General features: G+C 42.1%; 1 protein-coding gene across 1 annotated transcript in view; it reads left to right on the top strand.

Moving 5' to 3' along the window:
* MAP3K1 (mitogen-activated protein kinase kinase kinase 1) overlaps positions 1-25882 on the top strand; it is a 212254-nt gene that overhangs the window by 78428 nt on the left and 107944 nt on the right. Inside the window, exons 6-9 of the mRNA XM_033957630.1 lie at positions 3403-3529; positions 14896-14998; positions 17181-17471; positions 17800-17921. Coding sequence (XP_033813521.1) covers positions 3403-3529; positions 14896-14998; positions 17181-17471; positions 17800-17921 — 643 coding nt within the window. The remainder of the gene's footprint in view (positions 1-3402; positions 3530-14895; positions 14999-17180; positions 17472-17799; positions 17922-25882) is intronic.

Raw genomic sequence — 25882 nt, 5'->3', positions numbered from 1 at the left:
AATAAGCTCATTGCTGAAAGCAAGGAAAGCACATTAAAAAAATATAGATTGCATACATAATTTAATTCGCAAAAGCTTAAAAACTGTAACAAAAAATAGATACAGACCTTAGCATGGCTTCTACTTCATTTCAGATGGAGGTGTGCATCTGTACCAATGCTGACCTCATTGTGAGATCATTAAGGTGCACTTGCAAGGTAGAATGTCACAATTAAAATATGTGCTGGGATTTGAACCCATGACCTCTGGAAGATTAGCACAGGGCTTTTACCTGGTGAGCCACAGCTGCTTCCTTTCAGTTATGGGAGTTCCTACCTTGAGAGCTTAGTGATCCTAGCCATGTGAAGGTGAAAATACCTGACAAGATCATAGCTTAGCAGATCCCTAAGCTATCATGTGAGGAAGAAAGACAGTGGAAATTGCTCAGTGGCTAAAAGCCCTGTTCCCACACTGTCAGAAGTGAAAGATCATTGGAGAGGAGAGAAACAAGATGGCGACGAGAGTGGACGCCTGAGTAGGAGGCTCCCTCTCTTGCAGTCGGACAGGCGTTTGCTGAGCGACCTAGCAATCCTCTTACCTTAATATGGGAAAGAGGAAAGGAGCCCTTCGCAGCAATCCTCCGGCAGCGACAGCGGCACCGCGTCTGGTGCAGACTACAATTCAGGGAGCGTTGGCCCGCTCGAGCGAATCTTTGGGGCTACTTCAGGGGCAAGCCCGAATACGTCGGGCGAACTCAGCCAGCAGATCCGGGCGTTGTTGAGCCCGGAGCTAGAGGCAGCCACCACCACAACCCGGAAGCAGTGCAGAGTCGGGAGTTCCTGAGGTAACGATGACCCCGGAAGGTACATCGATCCTCAGAGAAGGAGGACAGCCAGCTCCAATTCAATCGGGAGCTGAAGAAGCCGGAGAACAGCGGCAGTTTTCCCCACACTGCAGAGGAGGTGAGAGGAGCTTCGGGAGGAAGTAACATTAACTTTGGGGTGCTGGAGAAGCCTAAGAAAATAGATATGGTGGCTTTATGGCAGGCCATATCAGTTATGGACGCCTAACCTCAAATTGTCTTTTTCCACTTTAAAAACTTGACTATGGGACTATCCACTCTAAAGTGGAGCAACAGGGCTTGGTCCTTAAGATTTAAGTGAGAAATTAGAAAAACAGGAGTCAAGAATATCCAAAATGAAAACTTTGAACTTGGAATTGGTAAAAGAAAGATCATTTATTGCCAGGAAAAATGGAAAGTTTTGAGAACCAACTAAGGAAAAAATAATCTGAGACTCCTGAATTTTTCCTAATGTCCCTTAATTTCACCAATGGAGATGGCAAGAAAGTATTTTAAGGAATTTTGCTAATTCCTACAGAAAGTTTGCCACCAATTGTTAGAGCTAATTATTTTCAAGTAAAGAAACCTGTGGAAGTTTCCACTCCTAATGAGATTCAAGGGACAAATAATGAAAATATGAACTTGATGACGTTTCTGGAGAACTCTTTAGAGGTTATAACGGAAAGGAAAACCCTGTTGATAACTCTTGCTTTAGAAAGTGATAGAGAATATATACTACGCCTGTTTTTTCGTCATATTAATGATCAGTTTTTAGGTTCCAATGTTCGAATATTTCCTGATATGTCATTGAGATCTCAGAGGCGTAGGAAGGAATTCTTGGCATTATGGCCAAGAATCCTAGCCTTGGGAGCAAATTTTATGTTGAAATTTCCTGTAAAATGTTTTGTTTCACATCAGAATAAGAATTACTTATTTTTTGAACCTAAACAACTGATAGGATTTATAGAATCTAAAGAGCAAGTAGCGCCTGAAGCTGAAAATGAGTAACCTGCCATGAATGGCTGTAGCACCGCAGAAAAGTGCCGCTTTCTAAGTTGGATAAGATTTTGTTTTATTTCTTATTTTTATTTTTTCTTAAATATCTCTCAAATAATTGTGGACTAAATAACTTGAATTATAATTGAGTAACCAAAACACTGTATAAAGATGGATTTGGGGTTATAGATTTTCCTTATCATAATTTTTGTAATCTGTGTACAAGTATGTTTATTAGCTTGTTTGTATTAAATAAATTGAATAAATAAATAATTAATAATAAAAAAAAAGATCTTTGGAAGAAGGACATCATATTTGGGAAGGATCGAAGGAACCGGGCAAAGAGGGTGACCTGCAGCCAAATGACTGGACATGTTGAAAACAACCATGGGATGACACTGAAGGACTTTACTGGACTAGCACAAAACAGATTTCTTTTTAGATCTGTAATTCATCAAGTCCGCTAGGACACGAGTTCAATGGCAATAACTAGATTGCCTGAGAGGTGCAGTTATTGAGAGAGGAGGTCCTCTCGAAGCTTTTGAAGTCCAAGAAACCCTAAACTAAGTGCTTCTTATTCCTCAGCCTGGAAGGCATTTCCAACAGTGGTGTGCAACAGTGGTGGTGCCTCAGCGGGCTCCTATTTCGGTGGTCCTGGCTTTTCTTCAGGCAGCTTAGATAAGGGTTTAGTGGTGGCCTCCCTTAAAGTTCCGATAACAGGGCTTTTCATGCTTCAGGGCACGCAGGAGTTCTAGTTTGCTTCCTGCTCATCTGGATGTGACCAGGTTTCTGAGAGGGGTGCTTCGTTTGTGGCCTCCCTTGCATCATCCTTTCCTTTGTAGAATCTTACCATCATTCTACATGGGCTTGTGAAAGCCCTATTCAAGTCACTGAAGGCTGCTGCTCTTCTGGATCTGACGCTCAGACTGTCTTTCTTGGTCCACTTTGTCTCTGCATGGGTGTATTTCAAAGCTTCAAGCTCTTTCGTGTGGAAACCCTTTCTCTGTATTATAGATGCCAGAGTTCTCCGTACTTGTGCCTTCTTTTCCTACTGATGTTAGTTTTTATTTTCCATGTCACCCAGGATGTTTCATTTGCCTATGTTTCATTCTACAGCTCGGAGCAAAAGGATCAGATCTGCAAGTTGGACATCAAGAGTCTTGCTCCCCTTTTGGAGAAGATTTAATGATTTTTGGATATCTCGATCTCCAATTTGTTCTGACTTCTCTGCCTCGGCATAGTCGGCCCGTCTTTGACCTCGATCACCAATGGATTTGTATGGCTGTTTCCGCAGCATGCTGCTGCCGGTTTCCTTTCAGGCCCACTCCACTAGAAGTATTGCTGTTTCGTGAGTGGAGTCTTGCCTCGTTTTCTCCAGATGAAATTTGCAGGCTAGCTCCTTGGTCTCTCCCGTCCTACCTTTTACCCTGTTTTTTTCCTGGTGGATGTGGCAGCTCGCTTTGATGCTGCTTTTGGGACCTTGGTTTTGTGGGTAGGCTCTTCTGTCCCTCCCTAGATGCTGAATCAGGAAGGGACGTAACTGAATGGAAAATTAGGTTTTCACCTTCATAATCTCTTTCTTTTAGTCCCTGAAGTATCAGTTCAGCCAGCCCTCTCACTTGGTCTGAATTGCCTGCTTTCTGCCTCGCTTATTCTCCTTCCAGGCTTCAGGGTCTTCCAGCCCATTGACAGATCCTGTGGGAAGCCACTTCTGTAAGTATGCATAACTGAAGGCTGTCTCATGTGGATGCTCATTGCCTCACAGCAGATTAGTTCTACATTGTTCCTCAATGTTTTTCTGTGTTGCCTTTGTGCCTATTTATTGTTTTCATGTTTTGAAGAGCAGACCAGTTCACAAATTGTTTATGTTGCTGGGGAGCTTCCCCAGTACCCCCTTCCTTGTCATGGATTTTGTTCATGTATGTTCCTTGGCTTTGGGACTGAATTGCAGGGAACTCTTAACTCTCTCTCTCAGGTAGGAGGATCATGTACTCAGAAAAGTGTTTGGATTTCTGCAACTTTGGATTGTGGGAAGGAATTGAACACCTAGAGTACTGAATACTGCAGGGACTAACAGAAGATTATCGACGGTGAAAATCTAATCTTCCATTTCTTGAACCTTGGGTGCTTTTTATATGATAGCAAGTTGGTTCCTTTGTGCAACTAGCACTAAGTTATTAGTTTTTGTTCATTATTGTTCTTTTGTCATGAGTTACAGAACAGAAATGTAGTTTGTCTCCAGGGAAGTTCCCTGTGCCCTTCCTTCTCTTTTCTTCTGTTTCAGTGCAGTTTCAGTTACATTACATTACATTACATTAGTGATTTCTATTCTGCTTGTACCTTGCGGTTCTAAGCGGATTACAGTTAGAAGATGGCTGGTCATTTCCAGGGCGATGACAATACAATACTTTACATTACTTTACAAACTTTGCATACCTTACTTTACATGACTTTTCGTACATAACTTTACATAACTTTACGTAGTTTTACATTCCATTACTTTACATTACCTTACAGTACTTACATAACTTTACATTACATTATTTTACATAGCATAACTTTACATTACAGAGAGCTAGATTCTGTTTATAGGTAGAGGTATCGGCCATTTTGAGATATTTGGTGGTTTCAATTGTTTCCAGGTATGTATTGACGTATTGTCATAGCGACTTGATAAGATGTTGCCTGAGGGGAGGAATTGCAGGGAAGGTGCGGAGGGGGATAGGTGATGAGGGGAGATTATGTTGTTGGTATGTGTTTTTTTGAATAGTATTGTTTTGATATCTTTTCGAAATGCTTTATAGTCAGTAGTTGTGGTCAGCAGTTTGGAGATGGTGGGGGGTCAATTTCGCCGGCCCGAGTAGCAAGTAGGTATTGTATAGCTTTTGGGTCTGGTGCCTTTGAGTGGAGGGTAGGTGAACGGGATCTGGGTTCTCCTTATTCTGGGTGAAAGGTTTCGGTGTAGGCGGCTATTTAGGTAGATAGGTGCAGTTCCGTTTAGTACTTTGAATAGTAGACAGTATAGTTTGAATTGGGTTCTTGCTTGTATCGGAAGCCAGTGAGAGTCTAGATAGGCATTGGTGATGTGATCATGTTTTCCTAGCGAATAGATAAGTCTGAGAGCTGTGTTCTGTACTGTCTGTAGTTGTTTAATCATGTAAGTGGGACATGGTAGATAAAGGATGTTGCAGTAGTCTACAAGTCCTAGCACAAGTGATTGGACTATGATCCTGTATTGTACTTTGTCAAAGAATTTTCTTATTTTCCGCAGGTTGCGCATGGTGAAGAAGGCTTTTTGGATAGTTTTGTTGGTATGTATCTGCATTGTGCAGCACCTGTCTATCGATACTCCCAGAATTTTGAGCGCGGGCTGTATTGGGTATTTGATTGCATTTGCCACACATTCAGTTAAGGGTTGGGTTCTTTGTCTTTTTCTAGCAGAAGAAATTTGGTTTTATCCATGTTCAAGCTTCAGTTTGTGGGTTTGTCATCCATGTTTCTAAAACGGTTTCCAATGTTGTTTATTCAAGCGTCCTGTTGAGTTGGGGTCTTGAATGTTGAAGGGGGTAAGAAGGGGATTGTTATGGTCGTCTGCAGTAGCTGAATGATACTATATTTAGGGTGTCTAGGATTGTGCCTAGGGAGGATACGAAGAGGTTGAAAAGGTATGGGGCGATAATGGAGGATCCTTGACGGTACTCCCGCAGGGGTTGTGACCAAGGTCCGATATTAGATCTTTGGACTTTACATTTATAAGTTCTAGTTTAAGGAATCCTTGGAGACCATTGAGCACCCTACCTGAGATCCCTATGCGTCTAGTATCTGGAGTAGTATGGAGTGGTCTACTAGGTCGAAAGCTGCTGAAAGATCTAGTTGGATGATTAGTATCCTGTTTCCTTTACTGAGGTGCTGTCGGGCTATATCCATTAGAGATACAAGCAGTGTCTCTGTGCTGTGGTTTTTTCTGAATCCTGATTGAGATGGGATGAAGTATGTTGTGGTCTTCTAGGTAGTTGGAGAGATATTGAGCTACAAGACCTTCTATTAGTTTGACATATAATGGGATTGAGGCGATGGGTCTGTAGTTGGCTGGGTTATTGGTTGGGGCTTTGAGGTCTTTCGGTATTGGGGTGATTATTATCTCGCCTAGTTCTGATGGGAACTGGCCATCAGTGAGCGTGGATTGTAACCAGTTCATGAGGCTGGCTTTGAACTTGATGATGGGGTTGTTAACAGGTACGAAGGGCAGTTATTCAGATCACATGATGTTTGACTGTATTTGTTGTATAGTCGGGTCATGTCGGTCCATTGTACTTTAGGGAACTTAGACCAGTATGTCTGCTACAAGGCTTCATCCATTGTTGGGTTTATTAAAGATCTCATCGAGGAATGGTTAATGAGTTTTGAAGGTGGGTTTCTGATAGTGGTGATTTTGTGCTTGAAATAGTCTGCTAATTGTGTGGCTGAAGGGAAATTGGGTTCCTTGGGTGGGCTAGGAAGAGGTTTAGTGTCAGTGATTTTTCTACAAGATTGAAGAGTACTTATGAATCACTGGAGTTTCAGTGCCAATTAGTTTGGAGTAGAAGGGCTTTCGTTTTTTCCTTTAGTTTGATTTATACTGTTGATTTGTTTCTCCATGCTGCTTTATTTGTCTTGTTTCTGTTTTTTTCTATAATTCTTTCGAAGGTGTCTACAGTGCCTTTTAGATGCAGTAGGTCGGAGTCGAACCATTTGTCTGAGAGTCTACAGATTTTGTTTTTTAGTTTTTATTGGGGCTAGCTCGTTCATTGTAGATTCACTTAGTGTACGCCAGTGAGTCACGAATTCTTTGGGGGTTGAGTGGTCGATTGCGAGGTCTACCGTGTCCCAAAAGGTAGTGGGATTGATTTTCTGTCGTGTGTTTGATGAGAGTATTTGTGAGGTGGCGGGTTTGGGTTGTTTTGAGCCCAGTTTAAATAGTGAAAGTGTATTTGTAGTGGTCTGACCAGAGAGAGGCGTGCCAGGCACCGTTAGATATGTGGATGTTTTGAGTGTCGAGGGTTAGAGGACGCGAATGCTGCAATGATCCAGTCGTGGCCTTTTTCCGTGTGTGGGTTCGGGGATGAAGGATCAGGTAAGATAGTGTATTAGAGAATATGAGAGTATTCCCTCTACTTGGTTTGAGAGTGGTCTTCTATGAGGGAGATTTATGTCTCCGAGGAGTAAGTTATGTGTGGAAGTTAATGAGTTCTGGAAAATGAATTCTTCGAGATTCTTGTTTTGAGGAGGATCATTTCCTGGTGTGACATAGCAGAGAAGGCAAGTCAGGTTTCCTGTGAGTGTGTTATCGGAGAGTTGACACACTCACAGGAAACCTGACTTGCCTTCTCTGCTATGTCACACCAGGAAAATGGACCTCCTCAAAACAAGGAACTCGAAGAATTCAGGTTACTTTGGTACTTAAGAACATAAGCAGTGCCTCCGCCGGGTTAGCCATCACTGACCTAGTTACTTAATTGGATGCTAACAACTAGTTATTGATATTAATTGGAGTTAATTGGCCTAATTTGGATTTATGCTGTTCTATAATACTACATGCCCAGAGTTTCTTGTGCGCAAAACATAAAGGAATGTGGCCATCGGAGGGACATGGGTATGCCAGGGACATTCCAAATATTTAGTGACTTGCAGAATACCAGGTTTATGCGCTCAACATGCATGCCGGGATTTACACCAAATTTCAGTTGACTTAACTTTGACATAGGAATCTGCTCTAAGCATTGTTCTGTAAACTCCTCACCAACTACCTAGATGACCATAACCTACTCCACCCCATGCAATCAGGCTTCAGAACAAACTTCAGCACAGAGACTCTACTAGGCTCCCTAATGGACACTGTCAGACAACACCTTAGCACAGGGGGAAAAATGCTTCTCATACAACTGGACCTAACTGTAGCATTCGACTTAGTTGATCACAACATCCTTCTACAGATCATGGATGCAATAGGCATCTCAGATAAAGTATACTCTTGGTTTGAAGGCTTCCTAAAATCCAGAACCTACAGTGTAAAATCAAACAAAGAAAAATCAGAACCTTGGTCAAACCCCTGCGGCATACCACAAGGATCCCCACTATCCCCTACCCTCTTCAACCTTTACACTGCTTCTCTAGGAACACATCTGGACAATCTAGGCTTAACCACCTATAGTTATGCAGATGACATCCAAGTTTCCAAGTTTATTATAAGATTTGATTAATCGCCTATTCAAGGTTCTAGGCGATGTACAACATCAATTACAGATTTAGGGTATAAATACATATTTATAACAACTTAAAACAAATCAAATAGTCTGAAATACTTAACATGACTAAACATATACAATATAACAATAACCATACGTGACAACAATAGGTAAGGTAATGGAAAGAAATACAATTCAATATAAAAGAAACATTTAAGGATAAAAACAATAGGGAGAGGTACGGAAATTTAAAATGGACTGAAAAAAGATTCTATATAAAATGTAAAAAACTTAAATTAATCACTAAAAGCATCTTTAAAAAGAAATCCTTTAAGGTTGCTCTTAAATTTATCTAAAATTCTTTCTTCTCTTAAATAAATTGGCAAGGCGTTCCAGGCTAGAGGAGCCGTAACTGAAAAAATAGAATGTCGTCTTGTACCTATGACTTTTAATGATGGAACAACTAATAAATGTTGATCAGTGGACCGTAACACTCTTGAAGTTTTATAGGGAATTAAAAATTTATAAATAAAGGCCGGAGTCTTAAAAATTATTGATTTAAAAGTGAGCAAATTCAATTTATACATTATTCGATATAAAACTGGCAACCAATGAGCTTTCTCGAGCAACGGTGTAACGTGGTCAAATTTCTTAGCGTTTTCGATAAGTTTAATCGAGGTATTTTGGATAATCTGCAGGCGCTTTATTTCCTTTTGTGCTATTCCTTTAAATAAGGCATTACAATAGTCTATCTTTGAAATTACTAAGGAATGTATCAAAATATTCAGGGATTTTGGACAAAGAAATTTTTTCATTGAACGTATTTGGCGGAGACTATAAAAAGTAGATTTCACAACATGACTAATATGATCATGATAAGTTAATTTTTCGTCAAAAATTACTCCGAGAATCCTGATCTTATGAATAAGTTTCAGTGAAATACCTCATCCCATATGATCAGCCTAAACCAGGGGTGTCCAATGTCGGTCCTCGAGGGCCGCAATCCAGTCGGGTTTTCAGGATTTCCCCAATGAATATGCATTGAAAGCAGTGCATGCAAATAGATCTCATGCATATTCATTGGGGAAATCTTGAAAACCCGACTGGATTGCGGCCCTCGAGGACCGACATTGGACACTCCTGGCCTAAACCTACCATGACAGACAAACTATACCGAACACTTGAAACAGTCACAACCTGGATGAAAGATCATAAACCTAAGCTCAACCCAGACTAAACCAAATTCATCCTTCTCGAAAATGACAAAGTCCAAACCACAACCAACTTAGAACTCAACGCAATCAACTATCCCATCCAAACCACCATAAAACTTCTTGGCATGACCATAGACAGATGCTGCACCATGCAACCGCAAATAAACAAAACAATACAGAAATCCTTCGCAATCATGAGAAATCTGAGACTAGTCCGGAAATTCTTTGAAAGAACACAATTCCAACTGATAGTACAATCCCTAATTCTAGGTCTGCTGGACTACTGCAACATCCTCTTCCTTCCATGCTCTGTTACTATGACTAGACAACTTCAAACAATCCAAAATACAGCTTTGAGACTCATCTACTCATTGAGAAAACATGACCATATCACAGAAGCCTACATCAACTCACATTGGCTTCCAATCCAAGAAAGAATACAATTTAAATTCTACTGCATGTTATTTAAAACCCTAAACGGAGACAGCCCATCTTACCTGAACAACCACCTCATCCAAGCATCCACTACCAGACACAGAAAAACGCACTCCCCATTCATACCTCCCCCGATCAAGGAAGTAAAACGATCAAAACTAGACGACGGCCTCCTAGCCACTCAAGCCACAAGGCTGGACAACCAGATTTCCAACCTTCTGACGACCACCCCAGACTACAAGACATTCAGAAAAGAAATAAAAACTATATTTTTCAAGAAATTCCTGAAGCAGCCATAACATCATGTACTCTTAATAACTCTAAAACTGACTACCCTCTAAAACTGATCTACCCTTTACTTCACTAGTAATAACAACAGGGCTTCCATTGTGACCCCCTTTTAATTCTTTTGCAAACCGCCTTACTCTTAACAACCAATGAAATGTTACCTCTCTAGTTAATCAATAGTTCTCCCATTGTAACCCCCGTTTTATTAATCTTTTGTAATTCGCCTTGAACCGCAAGGTAATGGCGGAATAGAAATCCCTAATGTAATGTAACGTAAAGGGTGCTCATTCCAGAGCACCTTTTATAGAATAGTGCTTAGCTTGGATTTTTTTCCAGCACCTAAATTTGACCACCTTTTAGTGAATCTGGACTCAAATCTCTTCTACTTGAGTCTTTATATTGGTGGGAAATCAGGAAGGAAATGCACAGCTGTCAAGGCTAGGACTGGCCTGGTTATGATTGATCACAGCTGGAGCCTTGTTGATATTTTGGTTGTGTTTTTGTTAATTTTAAATTTCTTATGTTCATTTGAGAATTCACTGAGAGTTTTGGGGTTGTGGTTATTTTCCTATGTGGAGGATGATATGGTAGTACCTTGAGAAGTTTCAAACTCCCATGCACATGATTTACTGTATCATTGTGCTGGAATCCACCAGTGGATGTTGTGCCATAACTTAAAGGTCAACCCTGAAAAAGCAAAATTGCTCCATGTGAGTTCATAGGATATCAATTATTCCACTTGGGTGGAGTGGTTTTTGTTTTTTTAAATCAAATTTTTAATATGTATCTATTAAACATACAGAGTATGGAAATACAAAGCAAATATAAAAAGAAACAAAAAAATCACATACAGCCTGACACCATTAGCATAAAAATCCCATCTAGACCACATCAATGGGGAAAAATTGTTTTATTTTAATTAAGAAAACCCTTTAAGAAAACAAAGAAGGATTAATACATCCTTCTAATTGCCAAGGCGTAATATATTAATTTCTCCTCTTTCAGAAATTAATCATTACATAACAAGGAGAAATTAAGGAGCTAACAAATATGGCAACATTGTAATAATGGGTGACTTCAATTGCCCCAATATTGATGGGATAAATATAAAGTCAGGAAATACTAGGCAGGTAAAGTTCCTAGATGAAATAAATGACTGCTTCATGGAGCAACTTGTTCTGGAACAACAATATGGAGAGGTATTTTAGATGGGAAGATTAGGTTCTTACCTCAATCTTTTTTCTGGTAGAAAGGCATATAATAGTCTTGATCCAGTGGGTTATTCTCCTCTAGTCACGAGTTGTGTAGGAGACATCCTCTACATTTTTTCTCTCTTGGCTCTGCCTCCTGCATCACTGAGCAGTGCTCTAGCTCCTCAGTTTGTACCAAAGCAGTTGATAATCACTGTACAAGGAGAAAAAAAAGGTGGTATACGGGGAAACTCCCCGACTAAGCCAATTGGGCTCTGCTCTGTAACAATTAAAATACAACCAATCGATGCCAATAGAAACTTAGTATAAAACAAGGTGAAAATAAACAAGCTACCTACCTGAGTGCACCTAGCACTAATACTTAAGTAGCTCTCAAAGTCTCTCATTTGCCTTTTTGCAGTCAAGAGTTAACTCATCACTCTTCTGGCATGTCTGACAGGAGAAAGCCAAACAGCTGGAAATATATACCTGTCTGATATGGTAAGCAGGCAAATTGAAAGGGCAGGCCTTCAAGACTCTCATGCTTTTCTACTAGAAAGAAGATTATTGAAGTAAGAATCTAATCTTTCCTTCTAAAGGTATTTGTGTCTTGAACCAGTGGGATGTATCGATGCAGTCCCCTGAGTCTAGGGCGGAATAGATGCACCTGCTGCCAGCACCAAGGACCCAAAAGGGGTGTCTGTTCATGTTGCCACATCCACCCTGTAAACTTATGAAAGTATAGAGAATGGGCCACATAGCTGCCTTAATTTGGGTGGAACTGCCTGGGACTCTGCCCATGATGAAGCCACACTCCTTGTAAAGTTTGCTGTCAAAAAAATCTGTGATTATTTACCATCCCTGATATACGCTGAAGAAATAGAATCCATCTTGAAATGGGAGCCTCAGAAGCTGGTCTCCCCAAATGGCTAGGGCTCATTAGAACAAAGAGATGATATGAAAGATGAAAATCATTTGTCAACTTGAGATAAGAGAAGGAATCTCCTGACATCCAGCAGTGTCCTTTTTCTTCTAACCTGTGGTATGAAACACGGGTAGCTGGACTTTCTGATTTATGTGGAAGACCAAAACCACCTTTGGCAGAAAGGAAGATATTGTACACAGCAAGACCCCAGCCTCTGCAAATCTGAGGAAAGGTTCCCTACACAACAGAACCTGCTGCTCTGAGACCCTTCTTCTTAAATTTGTATTAAGTATGTTTGTAATGTTACCCGCATAGATGTTTGATATGCGGGTTATAATTGTTTTAAATAAATAAATACTAGGAAAACCATCTTAATGGTAAGATGCATCAACGACTCATCTTGTAAGGGCTCGTATGGGTCCTTATTGAAGGCATGCAAAACAATGTTAAGAATCAAATTGGGAAATAGCTATCTCATAGAAGGATTCAGCCACAAAGCACCCTTCAAAAATCTGGTTATATCAGGATGAGAGGCCAAAGAAACTTTTTCCACCAGAGCCCTAAAGCATGAGAGGCCTGCCACCTGCACTTTGAGGGAACTAACAGCTAGATCTTTCTCAATTCTGTCCTGAAGAAACACCAAGACCACTGACATCAGAGCCCAAAAAGGCTCCACATTCTGCTTATCATACCAGCACTAAAACATTTTCCAAACCCTTGGCATAAGCTGCAACAGTCATCATCTTAGATCAGACATGGGCAACTCCGGTTCTTGAGGGCCAGAATCCATTTGGGTTTTCAGGATTTCTCAATGAATATGCATGAGATCTATTTGCATGCACTGCTTTTAAATGCATATTCATTGGGGAAATCCTGAAAACTCAATTGGATTCCAGCCTGCAAGGACTGGAGTTGCCCAAGTCTGTCTTAGATCTTAAGAGTGTAGCAAAGACCATCTCTGGGTGACCCTTCTATGCTAGGGCTCAAGAGCCATGCTGTAAACCCAAAGCGTTCTGGATCCTCCATGGCAACTGGATCCCTCAAGAGAAGAGTTGGATGAAGTGGCAGTTTGAGACACTTGTCCCTCTGCAGATGAACCTGATCCGCGTATCGCTACTTATGTGGATAATCTGGAGCCACCAGAATTGCTAACCACGGGGGGATCATTAATCTTTGAATGACCTGGCCTATCATGGGCCATAGGGAATACATGTACAGCAGTCCTGTCTCCAGCCAAAGCTGTACTAGAGCGTCTCTGTCGTTGCTTTCGGACTCAAATCTTTGACTGAAGAAATGAGAGACTTTTTTTGGCTGCTGATGTCATTAGATGACTATGAATATACAAATCTGCCGAAGGCTTTCTGGGACAAAGACCATTTCCCCAAGTCCAGGGTCTGTCGACTGAGATAGCCGGCCTGTTGCTGTTTAAAGCTGTGGGGGGACGTCTGTTCATTGAAATAACAACTAGGCTTCCAATCTCAATGGGGCATTCTTAGTGCCTTCTAATCTGGTGACTGAATGCCACCACTGTGATAATGTCAGAGAAGAGACAGCTGAGGGGAGATAAAATTGGAAAAAAGATGGCTGAGGAGAGATAAGATTGAAGTCTACATAATCCTGAGTGGTGTAGAATGGGGTACAAGTGGATCGATTTTTTTTTGATTTTTTTTTTTACTCCAATCACAAAGACGAGGGGACACGTGATGAAGTTAACAGGGAAATACTTTTAAAATCAATAGTAGGAAATATTTTTTCACTCAGAGAATAGTTAAGCTGTGGAACATATTGCCAGAGGTTGTGGTAAGAGCGGTTAACATAGCTGGTTTTAAGAAAGGTTTGGACAGTTTCCTGGAGGAAAAATTCATGGTCTGTTATTGAGACAGGCAAAAAACTAGTAAAGGAACAAGCTACTTTAAATACCTTTTTAAACGAGAGTGGCGCTCAGAATCCAAGATAGAGTTATTGAGACAGACATGGGGGAAGCCAGTACTTGCCCTGAATTGGTATCATGGAATGTTGCTTTTCTTTGGGTTTTTGCCAGGTACTAGTGACTCGGATTGGCCACTGTGAAGACGGGCTGTTGGTCTAACCCAGTAAGGCTATTCTTATTTTATGTTCTTAAAACCCTGACTGCTTAGCCTTCCAGGGTGTTCTCCAATATCTTTAGCACTAGATGAATGGCTTGCAGCTCCAATCTGTTTATGAGCCACATCTTCTGAGAGGGCAACCATTTGAACTGGATGACCCTTGCAAAGACCTCCCTTGCTGAAAAAACTGACATCTGTCTTCTGGATCACCCAAGATGTTATGTGGAGAGGCAAGCCTTTTGCCAATGGCTGCGGCTGGAGCCACCACCACATGTTGTCCAGGTCAACGGCATCTGAAGAGAATCCCTCTGGGGAAACCAACTGGCTAAGGGTGCATCTTGGAGAGGGCATAGATGAGGTTTCACCCAAGAAAAACCATCTCTGTAGTCACTACCATTGACCCCAGTACCTGTAGATAGTGCCAAGCTGGCATCATCAGGATCTCTGAAATCTGGCGCCTGAGTTTGCTTGCATGGCTCTGGAAGAAAAACGTGTCATCTTGCCATGTTGAAATGAACCCCCAAATTAGGGATTGTGTTGGCTCCAAGTAGCTTTTCTGAAAACCTGATAATTTACCCCAGGTCTTGCAGTAGGTGGATATCTTGCGCCACTGCCTTCTTGCTGGCAGTTTTGTACTGGGCTCTGATAGCCAATCATCCAAGTAGGGATGCATCTGGATCCATGACTTACATGACCTTTATCTTTGAAATTGCAAGGTGCGATTGCCAGACCGAATGGAAGTGCCAAAAATTGGAAATGTCTCCTGAGAACATGAAATCCCAAGAATTTACTGTGATCTGGAAATATGGGAACATATATGTAAGCCTCTATTAAATCCAGAGAGGCTAGAAACTCCTTTGGAGCCACCACAGCTATGACCAAACAAACTCTCTCGATCTGGAATCAGCTCTATATTGACGGACTTCAGATCCAGGATTGGTCTCCATTTGTCTGAGTCTTTCTTGAGCATGATAAAGTCTATGAAGTATATGGCCAAGTCCGATTCTTCGGCTGGTACAGTTTCTACAGCCAAAATAGTCAGCAACCTTGAACTCCTTTTCAGGCTGTCCAGTCAGTGAGACCACAAAGAGGTCCAGCAGAGAATGAAAAAAACCTCAAGCTTGTAGCCCTCTCGAATGATGTCCAGTATCCAGATTAGAGAATGACACGGTGACAAAATTCATCACCATTCCCTTCCCCGCGGATAACCGCGGTAAACCATCTTCATGTCATTCTTTAAAGAGAGAGGGAAGAATCAGAGTATGAATGGCCACAACCACTGACCCACAAGCTTTGCTTTGAAGAATGCTGGTGCAGAAGGACTGAGGCTGAAATAGACACTAGAAAATGACATGGGATTATTTCTCGCGGTTATCCGCGGGGACAGGGAACGGTGATGAATTTTGTTACCGTGTCATTCTCTAATCCAGATCTGAGCAAATACTGGACTAGATGGACCATTGGTCTGACCCAGTAAGGCAATTCTTATGTTCTTATAAGGAATGGAGAAGACTTCTGCCTCAGACAAGCATGTAAAAATAAATCAGATGCTTATTTCTTCATGCTGCTAGTCAGACCCCAAGAGAGCCTGAGATCCCAAACCTCCATAGCTCCTCAAATGTCTTCTGGTGGGGGAAAACACAGCCAGCACCCGATAGATCCCTCAGAAATGACACAGGACCACACAGCCTGCGCTTAAGCTCCAGTACCAGCTGGGAGCAAGCCTTGCTACCAGATGAGCAGTCCCCTAGCCACTGAAAGTCTTAATACAGGCCAGCCAGGTAGGTGCCCTTAAAAAAAGGTTGCCTTCCCAACTACAGACTGCTGCTAAGAGAGTCTGTCTTCTCCCTGGCAGAGCTGCCCCAGTAACACTGAGGACCTCTGGTGCACCAAAAAGCCTCCAAATCTAGATTAAAAATCTCCAAAATAATAAAGTAAGATCAGAGCAGATCTGAAAGACACCATTCAACTCGTGGGTAGAAGGAAAAACTGAGGAGCTAGAGCACTGCCCAGTGATGCGGGAGGCAGAGCCAAGAGAGAGAAAAATGTAGATGATGCCATTTATACCACTCACAACTAGAGGAGAATAGCCCATTGTTTCAAGACTCGTATGCCTTTTGTACTAGAAGTAGTCCTTAGAAGAAGGTAGGACTTGATGTGAGAAATAATGGTATTGGGTCCACTTGGCAGTATTGATCATATGATCAAATTTGAATTAATAACTGTGGAGTGAAGTGGAGTGAAGACACTAAGGAAAGCTACTATGTCAGCATTTATCTTTTAAAAGGGCAACTATGTTAAAATGAAGATGGTTTAAAAAATAAAAAGCTAAAAGGAGCAGATGCTTTGTTTAAACTCCTAACATTTGTATGGATATTTCCATTTTGGAAGCAAGACCAGATTTATTCTGTGTATTAAAAGATCTGGAAGAAAAGCCAAATGACAGCTGGCATGGTTCAAAGGTAAGGTGAAAGAGGCTATTAGAGCTTATGGTGGGGCTTCTCAGCCCCTCTCCTGGAGACGCACCTAGCTAATTGGGTTTTCAGGATTACCATAAAGAACTTGCAGGAAGTAAATTTCTTCTGTTTAGTGGAGGAGTAGCCTAACAGTTAGTGCCATAGGCAGAGAACCTGGGGAACTGGGTTTGATTCCCACTGCAGTTCCTTGTGACTGGGCAAGTCACTTAACCTTCCATTATCCCAGCTACAAAAACTTTGATTTTAAGCCCTCTAGGAATAGTGAAAGTACTTGCATATAATAAATGTAAACCACTTTGGTTGTAGTGTACCATAGTAAGGCAGTATATCAAATCCCATTACCCTTACCCCTTTAGCCATCATGTGCTAATCTGTTTGTGCATATTTTGTGGTAATCCCAAAACCCCAAATGGCTAGGTCATCTCCAGGAGAGTATACGTATTCTGCATTCCTTTATTTTTTTCCTTAGGTGTTGCCCATGATTACAACTCTTGGTTTATGTTTTTCCACTTCTTTTTGAAAAGGTATTTGAAATGGAGTTGGTAAGCTGTTTGTTTTCTCGCAACTGGAATATACGAGAGATGGCACTTAGGCGTCTTTCCCATGATGTTAGTGGTGCTCTACTGTTGGCCAATGGTGAAAGCACTGGAGGGTCTGGAAGCAGTGGTGGCAGCACCACCAATGCTGGAGCAGTGCCTGCTGCTAGTGGGTCAATTCAGACCAATATCTCAGGAGACATTGTTGTGGAATACTGCTGCAGTGTGCTATCTATGGTTTGCGCTGACCCAGTCTACAAAGTCTATGTCGCTGCTTTGGTAAGTAATCCCAGTTCATAAAATATTTGCTTCTTTGTTGGTTTTACAGAAGCTTGATACTCAAGTTACTAACAATATTCCATTTCAGCAGGATAGGATGAACCAGTCTGTGAATATCCTTTAGAATAACACACAGAAATCTCCACAAGACCAAGCATCTCCAAATATTAGGCCATTTGCATGGCTCATGAGTTGTTTGGAATTAAGATTATAATTATGGTTATTGTGGGTGAAGGCAGTCTGCTTTGTTTTGGAATTGATGGCACAGGTGTTTTAATTTGTGGGGGAGTTTAAGTTAACATTTTTTTGCATACTTTCTGTCATACAGAAAACGTTACGAGCTATGCTGGCATATACTCCTTGCCATAATTTGGCAGAACGGTCAAAACTTCAGCGACTTCTGAAACCAGTGGTGGAAACAATACTAGTGAAATGTGCAGATGCAAATAGGTATGTTTTTGTGCTCTTGTTTCAGAAGAGATTGTTTTCCATTTGTTTTATTACTGTGAAAGGGATAGAGAACACCTACTTGTGTTTGATATAGTGACTTGTTAATGTGAGCAAGGAGTTGTGGTAGTTCATTTGTGGTACACACCTTTATACTTGGGAAGTTGTGATACACTCCATTGGTCATATACTGTACATCTTCTCATGATCATTATCTGATGATCCTCACATTGGCCTAAGAAAAGAGTATTACAACTAATTTGAATCTTGTTTCTCTGGGATCAGTATGGTTTCTAGAATTTTGTACCAACAAGTACTTAAAACTATACGTGTGCAGGACTTCTGTACACAAGGTTAACATGTGCATAAGACACTCTGTATAATTCACACCTTGGTGTTAGGAAACACAGATTCTATATTTTAATCAGTAGTTAACTTTTATACTTCTGAAGATAATAACATAATGGTTGGTAATTTTCCTAATGTAATTAGCAATTTTGCAAACATCAGTTTAGACATTTCATTTACAGACAAACATTCTAATACAGCCTACCTCCCTGAAAAGTTGACAAAGGTTAGTACCAATTAGCTGTTTTCCATAGGCATAGAATATAGAATTAAAAACTAAACTAAAGCTGAATTTTACACAGAATGTCAATCAGAATTGAGATTTCTAAGTTGGGATGTACTTGATTCTGGTGGTATATTACATGGGCTCTGTTGAAGGTGAAGTGTTTTGTAATGTATACGGACATGCAGAAATGCAAGTGCAGCCATTTTCTAAGTATACACATTGATAAAATGAATGGCATGTTCTTGATAGCTTCAGCTTGTAAGTGTTGGTGGCAATTTTGCAACTTCCACATTTAACTGACACCATTCCATGCCTAGGTGTCCTGTTTTACAAATCTAGCTACATAATTGCTGCCAGTTGAGGCCACTATTTTTTATCTTCCTTCATTTTCAAAGTGGATATAAACAAGAGAGTGGCCTAGTGGTTAGAACTGCTGCCTCAGTACCCTGAGGTTGTGGATTTAATCTCATCACCGCTTCTTCTGACCTTGGGCAAGTCACCAAACCCTCCATTGCCCCAGGTACCATAGTTAGATTTTGAGCCTGCCAAGACAAATAGGGAAAGTACTTAGAGTACCTGATTAATATTTAGTGTCCAACTGCTTAGGATATAAGCGATATATAAGAAATAAAAATAACTTCTTAATTCTGTTGCAAAGACATAGGAGTCTGTACTCTAGGTGAATATCCCCTGGTCGCGAGTTGCTAGCAGAAGAATGTCAATCACATCTTTCAGCTCCTCCACCTTCATCAGTGGAGTATAGTGTCCTCAAGTTTTTCCTTCTGCAAGCTTTTTTTTAATCTGATTCATGAGGCTTTAGTGCCCAGAGGTCCCCCATGTGGAGCAACTCTGCCTGGGAGAAGACGCAGACTCTGCAAGGGCGGTATGTAACTCGCAGTGCAATCTCTGGGTGTACCTGCTGAGTTGACTTGCTTTGTGCATGCTCGAAACTCAGGATCCATTCCCCTGGGAGCTAGCTCACCTTCTCATTTATTAGAGGCTTGAGTGTAGGCTGTGGAACCCCTGTGTTAATCCCTTGGGGTTTCAGGGAGCTGGCTGCATTTTTGTCTCCCCCTGTTGCACCGTGAGGATTTGTGGGGGTTTAGTTCACAATCTGTGCTGGACCAACTGGCAGCCCAAAGATCTCCAGTTCTGGATCACTTCTAGAACAGTTCTGAGGCAGAAAGTCTTCTCCATTCAGTCAGGCTGCAGTAAACATAGGCTGACATAGGTAGGCACCAGCATAGGTAGGCACCAGTGCAGGCTGACATAGGTAGGCACCAGCATAGCAGAGTGAGTACAACTCATTTTTCCCTATGGGGAAAATTGGGGGAGGGTCTGAAAATGTCATTTTTCAGGGTTTCTGGGGCTAGAGATAGTGTTCCTCTTCTCCAAAACCTCCTTCCCTGAATTTTTTGAACTTCAGAGGATCCCCCATAGGCTAATTTTGGCACTAAATCTCTGGTGGCAGCCTTCTTGGATTTTAAACAATCTTTTTTAAAAAGCTTCTATCTTCCTCAAAACCCCTTGATTTGGTTCAAAATCGACTGGGATGGACTCTTCAGGCTGTTCTGTCCTTATAACATGCCAGTTTTGTGCTGGATGGTCAGCCGAGGAGCGTCCGCGTGCCATGGTAAGTGTGAGGGAGAGGCTGGAGCCTCAAACTTAGCCTCCTCCATGGCTGAGGAACCAACGTAACCCCTCCCGGACCCCACAATCACTAAAGGCATGAAACAGAAGTGCATGGATGCTGCGGAGTCCAAAAGAAGCAAGTCTAAAGTCCTACAGGGGGTCTATGGAGCCACCGATTTCTCTTGTGAAAATCTTCTCACGGGTCCATAATGCTCTGTCCTTCCTTTGGGTGTGCCAGCTTTGGATCAAGGAGTGTTCTTGCTCTATGAAACCTACTCGCTGCTGAGGGACCCAGCTCCTACTATGTTACCAGAAGGAACAGGACTAGGAGGAATGGAGGTCAGACTCCATGCTTTTACTGTCCCAAGGTGCAACTTCCTCCATAGGGGATTTCGGTTCCCTTGCAGGGACCAGAAGTCAGGAGGCGATAGCGGCTCTTGACCAGCGAAAAGATCCATCTGTGCACCGGCTTTTCAAGTCTGCTTCTATACCACATGTTATGGATAAAGCTGGAACCTCAACAGCCATCAATCATGAATGGCTCATATACTCAGACTACCAGATATCACCTTTCTAGTCACAGAGCATTGGAAGTCTCCAGAGGGCTCCCTAAGAGTGGCCAAAACCATGTCTAAGCTTTATCTTATGGTTCCTGAATTTCAGCAGCTGTTTAGCCAGCTGAAGGTTGATTCCACAATGTCTCCGTCGGTCTGGCAGTCCCACTTCCTCTCTAGCTGGCTGCTTCCCTTTAACATATTTGAAGTACTGCATCCAATATTGGTCGCCGTACCTTAAGAAGGATATGGCGTTAGTCGAGAGGGTTCAGAGGAGAGCGACGCGTCTGATAAAAGGTATGGAAAACCTGTCATATGCTGAAAGATTGGAGAAGCTGGATCTCTTTTCCCTGGAGAAGAGGAGACTTAGAGGGGATATGATAGAGACTTATAAGATCATGAAAGGCATAGAGAGAGTAGAGAGGGACAGATTCTTCAAACTTTCGAATAATAAAAGAACAAGAGGGCACTCGGAAAAGTTGATAGGAGACAGATTCAAAACAAATACTAGGAAGTTCTTTTTTACCCAACGTGTGGTGTACACCTGGAATGCGCTTCCAGAGGACGTGATTGGGCAGAGTACGGTACTGGAGTTCAAGAAAGGATTAGACAAATTCCTACTGGAAAAGAGGATAGAGGGGTATAGATAGAAGATTACTGCACAGGTCCTGGACCTGCTGGGCCACCGCGTGAGCGGACTGCTGGGCACGATGGACCTTGGGTCTGACCCAGCAGAGGCATTTCTTATGTTCTTATGTTCTTATGCATGATGTTAAAAGAAGCACAAGATCGCAAGTAGAGAATGACACGGTGGATGTTACCCGTGGGTAGCCGCGGGTAACCCACCAAAATGGTGGAGGGGGGAAAAGGTGCTCACCGCAGGTACAGGGACAAGGCCATCCACCGCCCCGTGGAGCAGTGAATGGCCTTGTCCCCGCAGTTAAGGGAGGGAACACGCGCGGTCACAGATCATGTATGGCCCCCCTCCCTCCTTCCTACCTACCCGAATCTATCTCCCTCCCTCCCTTCCTCTTACCTTTGCGGTGCATTTTAAGGTTTGAGACTTGTTGAAAGCCGCAACTTCCAGTTGCGTCGGATGAAAAGCTATCGCCCACACACGCACACAACTGCACAAACATTTCAGCTTTTAACAAGCTATTCAAACCTTAAAATGTGCCACGAAGGTATGGGAGAGGGAGGGAGATGCATGGACCGTGCAAGGGGTGCCAAAGGGCAGTGAGGTGGCGAGAAGGAAGGGTGGATGCTGCGAGGATTGGGGGGGGGTTGAAAGGGATGGACGGGATGGTGAAGGGGATGGAGGTCCATGGACGGGGCATTGACGGGGACAGATTTTTTTCCCCGTGTCATTCTCTATTCACAAGGTGGCCGTGTTCCTTAAGAGGCAGTTTGAAATGCTAACCTTGGGGATCAAGGCTGCCATGGCAGCTTCATTTGTGGCATGTGCCTGCCACATCAGGTTGTGGTGGAGGCGGACATGTTCCTCCAGCTGGTGTTGTAGGATGGTGGATGTTCAATAATGATATCATAGGAATCATGAACAAAGTGTTAGCATACACTATTTCCACATGATGGATGCTCTGGATCAGGTAATGGATGGACAAATCAGCCTCCAAGGCCACTTTAAGCAGGCTGCCCTTTAAGGGCAGATGGTATTTGTAAAAGACTTAGATGACTTCATGGCCAGTGTGGCGGATCACTAGCCTAAGTCTCCACCAGACAGCAGACTTTGCCAACCCACCGGGAGAGGTAGAGGCAATCCCTCACAATATTCCTGCTTCTCTTCTCAGAGATCTTATCAGGGATCCAGATAGAGATTTGGAAACTCTAGATGCCAGCAACCCCCAGGGTGTTATGGCAACACTGCCTCCAGGAAGACTCAATGATGCCAGGGCAGCAACCACACATTGGCGAGAGACTATCGGTGTTCTGGGAGGCATAGGAGCACATTTTCTTGGACCGCTAGGTTCTAGACCTTATCCAAGAGGACTACAGTATCGAGTTCTATCGCCCCCCCCCCCCTGCCCAGATCTGTTTGTGGATTTGATGGCCGGAAAAAAGAGGCCAGGGTCCGAGTGATGCTGCAAAGGCTATTAGATCAAAAAACAATTACGTTCTTTGGAGAGAAAATGGCGTCACGATAAAACTTTAAAAAATTTACACAAATTTAAAGAACAGTCCAGCTATTGCAAATCCAAAATCTTTAAAACCAAAAAGGAATACTACTCTGGACAAATTAAAAAGGCCAAGAACACATCAGCCCTATAGACCAGCACGAAGGCATTAACATAAAAAAATAATGAAACCAAGGACAATAACCAAACTCCTTTAGCCCTATCCTTAGCCACTTACCTTAGTAATAAAATTTGGAAAATTAGAGAATTAATCCTGCAGAGAAAGAATGGTAGCCCCAATACTATCTTGTCAGCCGCTGACGGTAATGAATTGCAGATCCTTCCGTTTTCAAAATGTTCACGTTTTACCCTGCCTTCCTTTCAAGACATTCATAGATGTCTGAACTTGCTAAACACCAAGGGAACCAGGTCTGAAATCATTCCTCCTTTCCTCTTGAAACGCTTCTTTTCAACTTTTGGTCCAGGTATTTCAGACCTGGTTAGGACAAGCTTGGCCTCTGGATCCGTACCCAACGCATGGAAAAAATCTATCATCTACCCAATAGTTAAAGATCACAAAGTCTTTAAAGGTTTTTAACTACCGGCCCATAACTAATGTTCCTTTTTTATCCAAGCTTAATGAAAAACTGTTTTTTCATCAAGTTACTGGCTTTATTGAAAAATCCAATGCATTACACTCAAATCAAACAAGATTCCGTAAACACCACTCCACTGAACTCTCGCTCATCGGCTTGACCACTAAAATCCTTTACCATCTCGATCATCATCAGTCTGTTCTGCTTAGCTCCCTGGATCTTTCCTCAGCCTTTGACACAGTTGATCACAAACTTCTCCTAGCTCGTCTTCATGCAATTGGTATCATTGACCAAGTCTTGAACTGGTTTTCATCCTTCTTTTCAGAATGTACATCTAAGGTTGCTTTCAAAGCAACATCCTCTAAAACTTTCATGGCCAAACATGGTAACCCACAGGGTTCTATACTTTCACCTTTACTTTTCAATATTTTCATGGCACCTCTCTTAACTCTGGGTCAATCAGTCGGCTTTATGATGTTTGCTTATGCTGACAATGTACAGCTTATCCATCCCATTGATTTGAATAACCTAGGCGAGGTAGCGATAATTAACCAAAAACTCAAAAAAAATCAAATTTTGGCTGGATTCAAATATTTCTGTTGCTAAACATTGACAAATCAAAAGTTATGATCTTCCCTTTTAAAGAAGGATTAGGTTTACAGGCCCTGTTGGAATTTAATGCTTTGCCCATTAAAACCGTATCTTCTCTAAAATTGTTAGGGGTCACTTTAGACAGCGAATTTTCTTATCACTTACATATTAGTACCATGGTGCAGCGCTTTTTTCATCGACTAAGAATTATTAGATCGCTCTCCAAACTTTTGGATGAAGCCTCCATGAACATCTTAATCCACTCCTTAGTTATTTCATGCATTGACTATTGTAATGCCCTCTTCAAAGGCATAACAAAAAAAGAAATAAGGAGACTGCAGGTTCTGCAGAATACAGCAGTAAAAATCATCTTTAACGCAAAGAAATATGACCACGTCTCTCCCCTTCTGCACAAGGCGCACTGGTTACCCATCGAACACCAAATCAGTTACAAAATCCTTCTTCTAACATTTAAAACCCGTCTAAGTAATCAACCAGAATTTATCGATAAACTTCTTATTCCATATAACTCCTCCAGATCTCTTCTGTAGCACAAAACCTTCTAAATATTCCATCCTTAAAACATATAAACACTCTGAGATCCAATAACTTCTCTGTAGCCATACCCTCCCTTTGGAACTCTATCCCCAACTACATACGGGAAGAAACTTCCTTAGGTGCTTTTGATTTATAACTGCCCTCATAAGGGCAAAATCTCTGTTGCGTTCAGTTGTTCCCCATTCACCATCGTTTTTTCCTTTATTGGTTCTTTTCTTTACATATTGTAGTTCTTCTCTCTTTCCCTTTTGTTTGTCCAATGAATCCTGTTTGTTACATAATGTCCTCCAGTAATGGCATGTATTTTGTTTTAATATTTAAATTGAACTATTGTACATTGTATATGTTTTTATTGTACACTGCTTTGTATTTCTGATTAAGCGGTATAAGAAATACAACTAGTCCCCGATGAAGAATCAGACTCTGGCAGATACTCCATATACTTCATAGTACCCATAGGCACCAAAGACTGGAGACCGATTATAGACCTAAAGTCTGTGAATGCAGCTGTTAAGGTATCGCACTTCTGCATGAAAACAGTTCAGGTAGACATTGTGGGGGAATTCGTAGCCTCCTTAGATCTGATGGAGGTGTACTTGCATATTCCCATTTTTCTGGCTCACAGGAAATAATTGAGATTCCATGTCCTCCAGCAGCATATTTCCAATTTATGGCTCTTTTTTTCAGGTTGGCAACAGTCCCGTGCACCTTCACCAAGGTGATGGTGGTAGGCGTAGCACATCTCCGCAGACTTGAGATACAGGTGCATCCATATCTGGATAATTAGCTAATCAGAAGGTCAGAAGGGGAGTCAGCAGGACCTGGGCTGGATAGTCATCTTCAAGAAGAGTTATCTAGAGCTGACCCAATGGTTGGAGTATTTGGGAATCTGCTTCAACATGGCAAAAGGTTGTATTTTTCTTCCCGAGCCACACAAACGGAAACTCTGAAAGCTGATTATGGATCTCTAAGTGATGCCAATCATCGCTGCCTGGCATTGCCTCCTGGTGCTGGACTTGATGTTGGCCACCCTGGAGGTGGTTCCCTGGGCAAGAGCACATATGCATCCCCTCCAGAACGCCCTCCTTTCCTGGTTGTCTCTGCAGCAACACTCCCTACAGCTGCATCTTCTCTGGACTGGGGAAGCGAGGAACAGCTTGTGCTGGTGGCTCCGAGAGGACTCTTGAAGGGCATATAAAAGGGATGGAGATATAAAAAGAATGGAGTCTGTCCAGAGGAAGGCTACTAAAATGGTATGTGGTCTTCGTCATAAGGCGAACGGGAACAGACTTAAATATCTCAGTCTGTATACTTTGGAGGATAGGCG

The sequence above is a fragment of the Geotrypetes seraphini genome, chromosome 1 (assembly GCF_902459505.1).
Source record: "Geotrypetes seraphini chromosome 1, aGeoSer1.1, whole genome shotgun sequence".
NCBI classification, from domain to species: domain Eukaryota; kingdom Metazoa; phylum Chordata; class Amphibia; order Gymnophiona; family Dermophiidae; genus Geotrypetes; species Geotrypetes seraphini.
Note: the sequence above shows the minus strand (reverse complement) of the source record. Positions and strands in the feature narration are given on the sequence as shown.